This window comes from Neomonachus schauinslandi, chromosome 3 (genome assembly GCF_002201575.2).
Source record: "Neomonachus schauinslandi chromosome 3, ASM220157v2, whole genome shotgun sequence".
In the NCBI taxonomy this organism is placed as follows: Eukaryota; Metazoa; Chordata; class Mammalia; order Carnivora; family Phocidae; genus Neomonachus; species Neomonachus schauinslandi.
The window spans coordinates 191,919,821-191,934,065 of record NC_058405.1 but is presented as its reverse complement, the minus strand read 5'-3'; the positions used below and the strand labels follow the sequence as shown (position 1 = coordinate 191,934,065).

The window sequence follows — 14,245 nt, the reverse complement described above, 5'->3', positions numbered from 1 at the left end:
GTCAGCGGTTCCAACCCCCCCTTCGGCCAGGGCCGTCCCCACGTGACATGTGGACACTGTCCCCATTCTGTGCACGGAGGTCGGAAGTGTGCGCAGCCGTGTACCTCCAGGGACGCGTGGGCTCGGCTCCCATGCCAGGTGAGAAGTTTGAGGCTCTCCTTGGAGAAGTTATTCAGGCCCCTTCAGCGCCGCCGCGGACGTGGGGCTAGGTGGTGGGCTCCCGACCTGAGCGGCCTCTGGCAGCGGTGTCTGGCACGCCAGCCGCCCCAGCCACCCCAGCCCGGCTGGCAGCAGAGACTGAGCGTGCCTGTTCCACACCCCGTCTCAGGCAGCGTGTCAGTGGCCCCTTTCACTCGCTACTACCCTCACCCCCCAGTGCTTGGAAGGCACCACGGGTGAAGAAGCTCCATCACTAAGACACGGCCTGGGAAACCACATCTGTGAGGCGCAGGGCTCAGTAGCCTTCCCTGGAGGCCCCCAGACGAGGGCTCACACCCCAGGCTGAAATCAAACGTCATCCAGGAACCAGACGTTCCTAGGCCTGGACGAAGAGAACTGGGGTGCAGCACAGTCCAGAGCAAGCACTTATTCTGGCTTTTACAATGGCCTGGAGGGCAGGGAGGAGGACCAGGAAGGGAGGGAGCTGTGCCAAGATGAGTTGGGTCCCAGGAGCCCCGCCTACCCGCAGGGAGCCCGGAGGTGCAGGGCCCCGGCCACAGCCCGCTCAGGTCAGCCAGCCTGCAGCCGTGGCCTCGGAGGGTCGGAGGCCCTCGCACCCAGGACGCAGGTATCTGAGGCCAGCCAACCTACAGAGCACCTGCCTCGTGGGGTGGGCTGAAGGAAGGGGGCCCATGCAAGGGTTTCTGGGAATCACCCTAAATTCGGGAGCCTCCACAGCCATGGAGGTGCTCCAAGGACTGTTTAATTCTGGCCTGGTGGCACTTGGCAGTTGCCTGGGAACCCCAGCCCCGTTGTCACAGCCAGACCCTCAGAGTTGCTGGGGAGAGAAATCTGAGTCGGAAAAGCTGGTCTCTTCATGTCTGCGCTTGCCAGAAGCTACCCACATGTCACTTTAGGGGGGACAAGCATTTAAAAAACTGGGCTGTGCCCTTCACATCTGTGACCCGGGAGGCTGATCTGGGGGCCCCTGAGGGTCTGCCCGTTGTGGGGTGCAGAGGGGAAAGTCAGACCTGACTATTTCCCACTAAGTGGGGAAGGAAGAAAGATCCAGAAAGCCATCTCTCTGGGAGGTTTTTGTTTTAACGCTTGATGCCACTCACTTTGGTTTGAGGGACGGCCATCCTCACCCAGAGAAGCTCTCTGTCTCCTCCAGGGTAGGGTGAGCTCCTTCTGCCATGGTCCCAGGAAGGGCGGGGGGCCGCTAGGCTCCAGTGCATCCAGGCTAGTCCCCAGGGGTGAGGGTTCCGAGGCCGCCTCGTTCTGAGTCAGCACTACTACGGTGCCGGCGTCCCATTCACCATCACACGCTCACGCTCACACGCCCCCGGGTGGCTGCAGTGAGCTGCCCTCTGTCAGTCCTGGTCCCTACTCCGCACCTGTGGGGCAGGTGTGGCAAAGCACTTGGGGAGAGTTCCCGAATGCTGCTGGTCCAGGGGCGAGCAGGGTTGCCGTGCTGGCCCTGTCAGCTCCCTCCCGCGCGGGGCCCCAGAAGGCGCCCTCCTTTTATCCCCAGGATCAGCAGAGGCTGTGGCTTCCTGAGGGCCTGAGCCTCCTGCCTCCAGCCGTCCCCCGAGCTCCCCTGTAGCTTGTACATATGTGATTCTGTGGCACACCCTGGCCCCGCGCTGCAGCCACCATCCTGACGTAACGACTCTAGTTCCCTGACGTCCTGAACCCGAGTGTTAGGCTCTAGGCTCCTGTACTGTGTGTGTGCACTTAAAATTCTGTCCAATTAAGAAATAAATGTGGTTCCTTATGCAACACCAGACCTGCGGGCCTCCACTGTGGCTTTATTTGTGTGTGAAGTCTGTTGGATACAGCCAAAAATGGCCACTGGGGCCAGATGTCCAGCACTGTCCAGAGACAGTACCCACTCCCCACGGTGGGGAGCTGGTGGGGGCAGAGAGCCCAAGGGGTGTGAGGGACAAGATGGTGTTTATCACGGGAGCACCACCTGCTTCCCTCGGCACCTGGATCGTACCCGTGTGTGTCGCTCATGCGCCCTCAGGCACGCCGGGCAGCCTCGAGCTTTTCTGTATGGTCAGCGTTACCCCATACCAAAACCAGACAAAGGTATTACAAGAAAATAAACTACAGACCAATATCCTGCATCCACATAGAAAACAAATACTTTCAAAAACTTTTTACCAAATGGAATCTAATGACATGTAAAAAAGATAATACTGTCATCACCAAGTGGAGTTTATCCTGGGAATGCAAGGTTGGTTCAAAAACTAATCCGTGTGATTCATCATATTAAACTAACAGAAGAAAAATTGCCATCTCTGTAGACACAGGAGAAGCATTTGACAAAATGTAATATCCACTGCTAACTAAGCCTTCAGCCAATGAGGTCATAGAAAAGACCAATAGGGTGATAAAAACATACCCGATCAATCAAATGAAGAAATGAAAAGTAAGGGCACAAAGAGCAGTTGGACAGAAAGAAAACAAATAATAAGATAATAGACTTCTGTGCAGATTGGCCCTTAATGACATCAACTGGAAATGGACCAAACATCCTGCTTCAGTCAGGAGAGACAACAGTGGTATTTAGATAGAAAAATTCTATATGAAGAACTGCTAACTGGAAATCTAAGGTATTTGGACAACATCTGCCTCATTATGGAACCACACATTACAGGGTGGCTGAAAGAAAACTGGCGCTGAAATTGATCCCATTTCTGGATAAGCAGAGAGGGACACCAGGGGGCTGCAAGCATCAAACTCCAGTGTGTGTGTTGGTTTGTGATGATTCCAGACCCACTTGTTTGTGACTTAAGCGAAGTTGTTTTGATCTCAGGGTGAATGTGTTGACACTGAGGAAGCTGCGTCAAGATGCAGTTTTCCACATCTGTGGTCCATAAACCGTCGCAACTGTGGATGGGCACACAGGGAAGAGGGGCCACGACGAGTGGGCATTTAAGTTTCAAATATCGAGAGCTTGCGAGGACATCCCTAGAACGTCTGGTCTGGGCGAGGCCATCCTTTGCTGATCTACAGTGCTCTCCCAAGACCTGGGGCATCGGCTCCTGCGCGGCAAGGTGCCTGGCGGCCGTGGTGAAAACGCCCGAGAGGGAAACTCTTCCAGCCAACACGGCACCTCCATTCCCCTACAGTGTGCTCTGCAGCGGGGGACCTGGGCTTCGTGCCTGCAGCTGGACGTCCGCTCTCACTGGCTAAGCTGCCTCTTCTGAGGACCCACTCGCAGGAAGGTACCCCTCAACTCAGTAGGACTTCCGTTCTGTCCTCTCCCCTTTGCCTGGAACAATCGTGCATCAATCGACTGTTGTCTGGAGAATGTTATTTATTGGCTTATTAAGAGACATCATCCTGTGTGCTACTGGCTTGGCAACTATTACTACTATAAATTATAATTCCCACGTGGACCTGTGCTAAATAAACTATTAGCAAAGACAAGGATCAGTCTCTGAGCATAGTTGGCCTCAAAGAAAACATCCAGAACATGGGAAAATTCATGTGAAAGTGACCTCAGTTCTTCAACAAATAAACTGTAAGATGAGAGAATGAAGGAGATCCAATGAAGAGACAATCAAGAGGCCCCTTAATGGATTCTGATTTTCCTAAATGTCGAAAACATTAGGTCATCAACTCAGATTGTAAAGATCTTAGCAGCCACGATGCCTCATCCTAACAAGAAAAAGCTGAATAAAACCAGAAGCAGTGAGGTCATATGATACATGAACCCTGGTGATGGGTGTTAAAGAGGGCACGTTCTGCAAGGAGCATTGGGTGTTATACACAAACAATGAATCATGGAACACTCCATCAAAAACTAATGATGTAATGTATGGTGATTAACATAACAATAGAAATTTAAAAAAAAACAGAAACGAGTTTTCTCGCATCTGTCAGAGAACTGAGGTCACAGGGCAAATTGTCCCCCAGAATCCTGAGCAAGGAGCGCGGACGGTCCCAGCTGAGATCCGCCAGTGGGTGCAGAAGCTGCTGGGGCCAGAGCTGCGTAGGAACACTGGGACGGCAGTTTGACTCTGCATTGCTGGACGCCCAGTGTGGACTAGCTGGAGGTGAGGAACTCCTCAGGCTTAGAGGGACCCGTGGCTTTTACCAGAAGGAGCCCACCAAGTTCTCACCGTGAAGAGTGCAGAAAAGTCCCCTCACGTCTTTATCAGGAGGAACTGAAGAGTAGTCATTTAGAATGTGTCCAGAGCTTTCTCCATAACAAAGTCGTGGGGACAGGAGGCAAACTAGGAATAGAGGGGAGCTTCCTCAACTCGATAAAGAACATTTGCAAAAATCGTACGGCCGACGTCATACTTACTGGTGACAAACTGGAGGTTTTACCCCTTCGACTTAGCAGGGTGAGGAGGTCCTTTCGCCAATCCTATTCGACACTGTCCTAGAAATTCTAGGTGCAGTAAGACAAGAAAGGGCATACAGATTGGGAAGGAAGAGATAAAACTGTCTTTGTTTGCAGATGACAAGATCGTCTGAAGAAAATCCCAAAGAATTGACCAAAAAATTCCTGGAACTAACCAGAGATTATAGCAAGGTCACAGGACTCAGAGATAATACACAAAAGTCAATTGTTTTCTTATAAACCAACAATGAACAACTAGAATTTGAAATCAAAACAAAACAGCATTTACGGAAGTACCGACAGAGAGAGAGCGTGTGCATGAGCGCGTAGGCGGCGAAGTTCAAACAGAATGCGCAGGATCTGTATGTAGGAAACTACGAAATTCTGACACAAGGAATCAAAGAAGACCTAAATAAATGGAGAGCATTCTGTGTTCCTGGACTGGAAGTCTCAGGATAGCTAAGATGTGGATTTTTCCCAGCTGGATCCATAGATTCAATGTGTTCCCAGCAAACTACGCAGATATTGACAAACTGATTCTAACATTTATAGGAAAAGGCAAAAGACCCAGAAAAAACTGCCCTGTATCGAAGAAGAACAACGTTGCAGGACTCCCGTTACCCAACTTCAAGGCTTGCTATAAGCTCTCAAAAATCAAGACAGCATGGTATTGTCGAAAGAATAGACAGATCAATAGAACTGAATAGATCCATGCAAATAGTCAGCCGATGTTAACAAAGGAGCAACGGCAGCTCAATGGGGAGAGGACAGTCTTTTCAACAACGGGGCCGGAGCCACGGGACGCCCGAGTGCAACAAAACAAAACCATCTTACGCTTTCACAAAAGTTAAAAAGTTAAGTCAGAATAGACTTTAGACCTAAATGTGAAACACAAGGCTGTAAAACTTCTAGAAGTACTTATCAAAAGACATCATTAAGAAAATGGAATTGGGGGGCGCCTGGTGCCTCAGTCGGTGAAGCGTCTGCCTTCGGCTCAGGTCATGATCCCGGGGTCCTGGGATCGAGCCCCACGTCGGGCTCCCTGCTCGGCGGGGAGTCTGCTTCTCCCTCTGCCTCTCCCTCTGCCCCTCTCCCCCTCCCCCCACCTCCCACTCTTGCTCTCTCTCTCAAATAAATAAATAAAATCTTAAAAAAAAAAAGAAAATGGAATTGGATGAAAATATGTGTGAAACAATTATAAGACAAGGGACTTTATCCAGAGTACATATGGAATACATGAAGAATCATTAGCACTCAATCAGGAAAAGATATACAGCCCAATAAAATATTGAGGAGCGGTAGGTGAGCGCGCATTGAGCTCGTGACCCTGTGCAGTTGTCGTCGGGGAAATGCAGCTGGCCACCACAAGGACAGATGAGCCCTCGGAGGAAGAGGAAATGTGCTTCGGCCTTCAGGGCACCGACTGATGGAGACACCGGGTGCGTCCCCCCCGCCCCCCCCCCCGCTCCTGGCCACGCCCACCTTGGGGAGCCCTGTGACCTGTGCCTGACCTCCTAAAGCTAAGCAATCCCCTGCCCCAGGGTCCCGAGCACTCCGGGCGTGTGTCTGTGGAGACTCGTGGGTGAGTGCTCGCGACAGCTTTCTTTGTGTTAGTCAAAAACTGAGAAAAAAAAAAAACTGAGAAAACCTGAAGTTCGTCATCGGGAAAATGGATGAACAAGCTACGATCCGTCCACCAAACGGAACTCCAGTTGGCAGTTAAAAGGAAGGCACGCCGCCCCCACAGCCCCGCGAGGCCGGCAGACTCAGCAGCGTGACCGTGGCGCGGTGCCAACAGGCATCCGAGGAGCGGCGGGGTCAGCGGGAGGCTGGGTGCGGAAAGTCTCTCTCGGCAGTGGCGCCCTGCCCTGGCTTTGTCCGGGTGGCACGGCGTGGACGTGCGCTCCTGAGGCTGGTGTGCTTCGCTTTATTTGAGTTTTAGCTAAAAGTTACAAAGTATGTGAAAATACAAAATCAGCTCCCCTTGATCATTCAGCGGGAGGAACCACCGAGCTCTAGCCAGGAGGCTCCGTGGTCGCGGAGGTGTGGTCGTCGGGTCTGAAACCGCGTTCTGCGTGCTCTCCCTGGGCCGGCCCCGCCTGTTGGAGGGTGGAAGGGGGTGTCTGTGTGATCCCTGAGGGAGCCCCGGCTTCTCCGCTCCCAGACTCCAGGTGTCTAGAGCTTGCCCGTGACTCTGAGATGGCCGGGGCCGAAGAGGAGGACTTGACAGATCCCTGCCCCCTCACCCTACCCCCACCCCACCTCCCTGGGACTGGAGTCTGGACGGTTGTCGGTCCTCCAGGGGGAGCAGCAGGGGGATTTCCTGTTGGGGTTAACCTCACCCCTGCCCCCCGGGGCCCAGACACCTTCCCCCACTCTGGGAAATTTCTGGACCTCAAGATCATCTACTGCAACAACCAGAAAGCAGCCGCTGTGCTGCATGCTTCGGACCCCCCTCCTGGACCTCAGTCTCCCCAGCTGCGCAAAGGGGGGCTGTCGGGGAGAGCCTTTGGGCTGGAACAGTACAAACAAAGGGACCATCAGGGAGGCAGAGGCACGCCAGAGATGAAAGATGGTTCTCCTGGAAAAGATGGAGCTACCCTTAGGCCTCCTCGTAAATGTGGATCCAGAGGTCCAGAGCTGGGGCCCCACTCGGATCACGGGGGCCTGCTGGCCACCCTGCAATGCTGCAGGTGACAGGGCCGTTGGGGCACAGCCGGGACTTTTGCCGTGGTCCCCCAGGCGTCAGGCCCCCTTCAGGCGTCAGGTGCTCTCGGATCGCCCTCCTCTTGATGACGTCATACTCAGCACCTTCTCCGGCAGCTGTGCTCAGCTGAACTCCTTGGAAGGAAATGCAGAGGATTTTGATGGGTGGTCCCACCTTCTCCTGAGGGGCAGGGGGACAGCAGGATGGGGAAGGGGTGCGGGCAGAAGTCAGGTGCTGCTGCAGGCCATGGGGGTCCTCCAGGTGGGCACAGGTGAGGGGAGGAGGGGCAGAGGGGTCGCCTATACCCCCTGGCGGTGTCTAGATCGTGGGGCCTTAGCCGCTGTGCTCCGAGCCCACGTCCACGGCCAACTGCAGGTCTCGGGCGTTGGGACACACGTAGGGGGCCGAGGCACCACTGGCTCTCACCTGCCCTGCTGACCTCCCTGCCCCCCGCTGCGCCCACCGCCTCGGGCCGGCCTGGTGTGGCCCATGGCCATGCTGCGTCCAGCAGGCCTCAACCCTGGCCTTCACCAGCCGCTCCCTCCCCTCCCCTCCCCGGCCTGGCAGCCCAGCCCCTTCCCTTGGCAAGTACCCCCCACCCCCACCCCCCTCCCCAGAGTAGCCATTTCCCCAGGCCCAGAATGACCCCTCCACCGGGGGCTGGCCGCCCTCAGCGACCCAGTGCAGCTGCTTGATGTCCACTCTTCCCTGAGGGGCATGGCCCGCTGGGGTCACTGTGGTGTGCCAGGACCTCAAGCCCCTGAGACCCAACCTCCAGGCGTGTGTCCCTGAAGCCTGGCCAGTGTCTGGGACCGTCTCTGGCGGAGTCTCTGGACTGGAGAGCCATGTCCCACAGGGGTCCCCAGCAGGGCCTCGCACAGGGAATCACTGTTTACCGAGGGCCGGGGCTTCTCTTCCAAGGTCCTCAGGTTTGTGCGCATCAGCCAGGCTTTCTTAGAGATGCATTTTTGTCTATGTTGCTGGTCAGAAAAGTTAACGTGTGTGGTGTGGTGGGGCCGTTTCTGCAGGTTCAGCTTCCTGAGGCGTCCCTGGCAGCCTGGCTGGAGCACCCAGGCTCCCTCCCTCCCTCCCTCAGGTGGGAAGACCCGGCCCAGCAGACAGCTGCCCTCACCTGGTGGCAGGGGGCCCGCAGCTCAGGCAGAGCCGGGGATCCTCACCCCGGAGGGGCAGAGCACACAGGTGCAGGGAGCTGCCAGGCTGTGCCCAAGGAGCCGAGACCCCGGGGCTGAGTCACAGAGCTCCAGTGGTGGCTTTGACACTATGGCCCGTGTCCGGCCCCTGCAGCTGGCCGGGAGGGGGGCAGGGGGCCTGGTGTGTCTCATGTCCCAGGGAGGATGCCTGACTGTGGGGTGTCCCGTTCGGCTCCCACGCCGGCAGCAGGTGCATCTGGAGGTGAGGGCACAGGTGTGGGGTTCGCAGGGCAGCCCACCCAGGTGGACTCTCCCACAGCAGCACCGTCCTTGGGGCTGGGGCTGGGCCGGGCCCTGACATGTCAGCTCAGCAGCCCTGCTCGGCCCCGCTCCTCGTGGAGCCCTCAGGGCCTGAACGTGTCCCTCTCCTTCTTCGCCACCTTCGCCCTCTGCCAGGCGGCCAGGAGGGTGTCCAAGGCTCTGCTCCCGGCGGGCACCCAAACCAGCTTCGAGTGGGAGGCGGTGGGCGCGGCCCAGCTGGGGGCCTGCTGCCTGGAGATGCGGATGTTGGTGGAGCTGGGCCCCTGGGCGGGGGCCTTTGGCCCCAACCTGCTGCTGACGCTGCTCTTCCTGGTGCACGGGGCGACCTGCGACGGGGCCGCAGCCAACCCCACCATGTCTCTGCAGGAGCTCCTCCTGGCCCAGGCCTCCCTGCCCGGCACGCTGCTGACGCTAGCGGCCCAGGGGCCGGGCGTGCAGGCGGCCTGCACCCTGAGCCGGCTCCACTGGGCCTGGGAGCTCAGTGACCTGCACGTCCTCCAGAGCCTCATGGACGCACACTGCAGCTCGGCCCTGCGCACGTCCGCGCCCCACGGTACGCGGTGGAAGGTGCCTGTCTGTGCCTTCTTCTTCCACCTGACCCTCCTCCGCTTCCGGAACAGTCTTCCTGTCTACAGGGTGCCCGTCACGGCCCTGCTGGTCACCGTCACGGCCCACACAGGTGAGACCTGGCTGCCTCTTCCCGGGGCATGTCGAAGCCTCTGCACCCTCGTGGACACCCAGGAGAGAGGCTGCAGCAAGGGGGACCGCCGGCCCCCAGGGACTGCGACGGCCCTCTCCTGGGAACTTGGTGGTGGTGGGATGGCAGCCAGCGGGACCCGACACAGTGCACTGGGGTGGGGTGCTCGGCCCCGGTCAGTGCTGTCCTTCCCAGCTGGGTCTCTCCACCCTCCGACTGTTCCTGTTCATCTCAGAGCATCTGCAGCCGGGGCGGGTGGGCAGCCAGTGCCGTTTCTCCAAGGCCCAGCCCACGCTCTGGTCTGGAAGCTCCTGAGTCCTCTGCCACTCCTTCCAAGAGTCCCAGTTCCCTCTGTTTCTTCTTCCCCCACCCCTCCCTACATGGCTCCCTATGTCTCCAGAGAGGGCAGCACTCCCACCCTCCTCCCATCCCCCATCCCGCACCCCCCATCCCCCTATCTTCCTCCCAACTTCCCACCCTCCCCCCATCCTCTGATCCTCCCATCCTCCATGCCTGTGCCCGGGGCCCTGGGCCTCTGGACGGAGCTCTCTGGGGGTTCTTCAGTCACTGTGGAAGCTGCCCTTCCTACCTTGGCGGAGAAGCAGAGAGCTGAGGTCAGCTGCAAGATGCAGGTCATCCAGCGGGTGCCTCACACCTGCTCAGGGTGCTGGGGCTACAACTAGAAGGGCCTGAGGGCTGAGCCCTCCTGAGTGTGCGTTTGGGGCGGGCTAGGCCGGTGGGAAGGAACCAGCACTTATGGCTGACTTTCGAGACGCTGTCCACGGTCCGGCAGAAGACAGACACTGTGTGTCTAGGAAGGCACTGCTAGAGCCCATGTACAGGTGGGGAAACTGAGGCATAGGTGAGCAGAAACTTGCCAGGAGCAGGGCTCTGCGTCCAGACTGCCTGGGCTCCGGCCCTGGGGAGATGCCGGGAGCTCCTGCTTCAGCCCAGCAGCCACCCAGGACACCGCCCCCAGAGCCTGGTTCCACCTCCGGCTTTGGCCCGGGCCTGCGCACGCGAAGCCGCTGCTCCTCAGCCGTGGCCTCCCCGGCCCAGGGTGGAGGGATGCTGGCGCTCTTCCCAGTCTCTCCTCGTCCTCCCCATCCCTCCTCCCTTCTCTTGTTTCCTCACTGGGCTCAGCCCTTCGCTGATGTCGCTCTGTCTCTGCCTCTGTCTGTCTCCCCATCTCACCGTCTCTGCCTCTCTCTCCATCTCTGTCTCTGTCTGTCTCTGTCCCCCTTTCTCTCAAGGACAACCTCCCACAGGCGGATGGGGGTGAAAAGGGGTGGGGGAAGGGAGTTCATCCAGGGGTGAGCAGTTGGGATGGGTGGTGGACGATCGTGGAGAGAATCTTGTCCTGGCTGCTCCCTGATCCCATGGAGCTGGCCTTGGCTGAGTGGCCCTCCTGCCCATGTTCCCATCAGCATCAGGGGGTCAGGATGGGCTGAGCTCCAGGCCCCAGGCACAGGGCTCCGTCCCAAGGAGAGGCGGCAGCAGACAGGGCCCCACAAGGACCGTCTGTGTTTCCTCCCACAGCTGGGCCTTTCACATCCGCCTTCTTCAACCCCGCCCTGGCCACCTCGGTCACCTTCCCCTGCTCGGGGCTCACCCTGCTGGAGTACACCCAGGTGTACTGGCTGGGTCCTCTGACAGGTAAGGGTCGCTGCGGGCAGCAGACAAGGCCAGCCCTGGACGGTGACTCGGGGAGGACACACGAAGCGTTCCTGGTGGACATGCCTGTGGTCTAGCTCACTGGTGGGGAGTCGGTTCAGGGGCTGCTTGCACTCGGTCAAGGCGAGTGCTCAGAAATGTAGGTGTCTGGGCCATGCTCTCTCTAAGGGCCGATGGAGCCCCTCCCTGAGCTCCTGGCCTCTGGTGCTGGCCGTCAGTCCTGGGCATCTCTTGGCTTGTGGCCACACCTCTCCAATCTCTGCCCGTCCTCATGTGGCCTCCGCTGTGAGTCTGTCTGTCTCCACTGCTCCTCATAGAAGGACACCAGCCACACTGGAGTTAGGTCCACTCTTCTCCAGAGTGACCTCGTCATTTTAACTACTTACATTTACAAAGATCCTATTTTAAATAAGGTCACATTTTGAGGTTCTGGGAAGGACATGAATTCAGGGGGGACTCCATTCAACCCGGTACAGCCTCTGACTCCGTAACTGCCGTCATGATGTCCAAAGCAATTAGGGTTCCCTTTGGAGGACTCACAGGGGTGAGGGGGGAAGAGGCTGGGAGGGCAGCACACCCTCTGTGCGCATGCCCACTTTGTCCCTGTTCGGGGAGGGTACTCCCACCCTCGGGGTGCTCCTGCTGTCCCGAGTCCACACAGCCTCTCTGCCTCCCGCCAGGGTCGGGGTGGGGACCGCCAAGGCCGTTTCCATAGGAACAGGGCTCCGGGATGCTGAGCTTCTCACACACAGGGCAGCGCACCCTGCAGGTCAGCACCGGGCACATCCCACCTCCAGGGGACCTGGGCTGCACCCTGCTGGAACTTTGGGATTCTGTGGAACGAAACGGGTTGCCTTTCAGCCGTCCACATTGCTGGCTGAGGATTCTGCTCCGTGGGTCCCACTCACGTTTGTCATCCCCTGGCTGTTCAGTCTCCATGGCATTTCTTTCCCCGCTGGTGGGCTGATGCCGTTTACTGAATCTCTTGTCTGTTTAGAGCAGTTGGGCCTGGGAAGTGGGGGTGGCTCCCCGGGCCGTGACTCTCCACGTGTGCCCAGATGACCCTGAGCAAGTCACTCACCTCCCTGGGATGTCCCTCCTCCATAGCGGGGGTGGTCCCAGCATCCCACTCAAGGTAAAGGAGGTGCAACAAGCGAAGCATGGGCATGTGTGGGCCCAGGGGCCATTCTCAGGAGCACAGCGGCTGGGGTGTCCATGGAGGCCACCCCTGACCTTAGCGGGGCCCACACATTGCAGTTTGAGTCCTTAAAGTGTTCACAAGAAACTTAGAGATAATGTGCTCCCCTCTCCTGCCATGGCAAACACCTTCCCAATGACCCGGGCTGCCAGGAGGGAATTCAGGATTCTCTGCTCTGCGAGTTCAGGAAAGAACCTAGGAACCAGGGGCCAGGCCCTGCCCTTGCCCTCAGCCCCCCTCCTCTCTCCCCCCTCAGTCCTCACCTCCACTCTTGCCCACACCCCCTAAACAGCCATTCATACAGATGACAGGTCACCTTCAGGAGGCAGCCCTGGGAAGAAGGAACAGGCTGTGCACGTGGCTCAGGACATTGGTGCAGGGAATGCTGAGCCCGGGTCCCCAGAGTGTGGTCTGGGGTCTGGGAGTCGTGGTCTGGGAGTCGGCCCCTGGGGAAGAGCTAGATAAGGGCTCCCTGGTAGAGACGGGCAGGCTCGCCCAGGCCCCGGTCTGCAGGATCCCCCATCACACGGATGGTCTGGGGGTCAGCACCCAGTGAGCCTGCCAGGCCCCGTGGTCTGACCCTCGGTTTCTCGCAGGCCCGGTCCTGGCTGTCCTGCGGTACCATGGCCCCCTTCCTCGCCTTTTCCAGAGAAACCTGTTGTACAACCAGAAGAACAAGTACCGGACTCCTAGAGGGAAGCAGACCCCGGGGCCGAGAGATACCCGCCGCCTGCAGAGGGGTACAGAAGCCGGGAGCCCACACGGAGGGGCTGGGGCGGCAGCTGCCAGGCTCCAGCTGAGCCAGCATAGTCCCGGTGAGCGGCCCTGGCTGGACCCTGGGACCCCTCCGAGCTGAGGGGGGGATGAGACCGCACCATTTCCTCCCCGAAACCATTTGTCCATAAACCATTCCTGAGACCTGCCTGTATCCCTGGCCTGACAGAGGCTTCTGGAAGGGCAGGCAGGGGTGAGACCAGTCCACAAGGGAGGCTGGTCTGAGTCACCTCCATGTCCCACAAGGTGTCTCTTGCCTCTTCTTTTCAGAATTAGAACCAAATGTAAGACCCGGGAGGGAAGGCAAGAGGTCCAGCATGCGTCCCCCTGGTCCTGGGAAGACCTGAGCGGAGCAGTTTGCATCGATGGTGCTAGCTGTCCTGAGAGACAGAAAACAGGGAGGTCCTGGGTGAGCTATGCCCTCGTGTGGTGGCCATGTCTTCCTGCACCAGCTTCCCGGGGGATGGGAGACAAAGAAGCCTCCTCCACCCCACTTCCTGTGGCTGCCCCTTCACCCCCTTTAAATCCTCTCCCCACCCACCTGGCAGTGAGGGTGCTCCGTCTGGGCCCCAGCCCCTCCTTGGAGTGGCCACCCTGGTTGGGGTGAGCAGGCCCCCCCCCCGGGCGGACCCTGACAGCCAGCCCCGTGTAGCTTCTGCAGGGCCTGATGGGGCTGCACGGAGGCTTCTAGAAGGAGGCCCATGAGCACACAGGGGTGGTACTGGGGTGGGGGGCCGACCAGCTCCCGTCCAAGGGAGTCAGTGTGGGATGGGGGGCTGGGGGGGCGATAGCAGAGGTCGCAGCCCCAGGAAAGAGGAGAGGTTCCCTCAGGGGGACCGAGACCACAGGCCAACGGCACCTCCCTCCCCATAGAATGTCCTCGCGGCCTCTGCACAAATACTTCCAGGTCAGAAGCTTCCGGTGCTTCCACAGCAAATTTAACCAGCAAATTAGTATAAGGAAAGCAAACATTGCAATAAAGTATATCAGCAAATTATTAGAATTCTTGGAGTTTGGGATCTTTATTTTGGAAAACTTTAACATTGTAAAGCAAACTCCACAAGCTTGGACGCACACATTAAATTTAAGGAACACTGCATTTGATGGAAAAGAACACAATTTTCATACAAAGCTTTGATGAACCGATTACTAACATGGAAGACAACTTAAAAATTACTGAAAAAAAAGTTTAACATGAAGG

General features: G+C 57.8%; 1 protein-coding gene across 1 annotated transcript; it reads left to right on the top strand.

Moving 5' to 3' along the window:
• The first annotated feature begins 8,584 nt into the window (after positions 1-8,584).
• On the top strand, positions 8,585-13,391 carry LOC110570936 (aquaporin-12-like). The gene is made up of 4 exons (XM_021679019.1): positions 8,585-9,380; positions 10,938-11,054; positions 12,867-13,010; positions 13,315-13,391. The coding sequence occupies exons 1-4, from the start codon at positions 8,585-8,587 to the stop codon at positions 13,389-13,391; spliced, it is 1,134 nt and encodes a 377-aa protein (XP_021534694.1).
• The last annotated feature ends 854 nt before the right edge of the window (positions 13,392-14,245 follow it).

What these genes read in the sequence shown, in the direction of transcription:
- LOC110570936 (XM_021679019.1), top strand. Translation starts at nt 8,585, where the DNA reads ATGCCTGACTGTGGGGTGTCCCGTTCGGCTCCCACGCCGGCAGCAGGT. An exon ending in CACCGTCACGGCCCACACAG is followed by an intron (nt 9,381 to 10,937) that starts GTGAGACCTGGC and finishes TTCCTCCCACAG; the next exon opens with CTGGGCCTTTCACATCCGCC. An exon ending in TACCCGCCGCCTGCAGAGGG is followed by an intron (nt 13,011 to 13,314) that starts GTACAGAAGCCG and finishes TCTTCTTTTCAG; the next exon opens with AATTAGAACCAAATGTAAGA.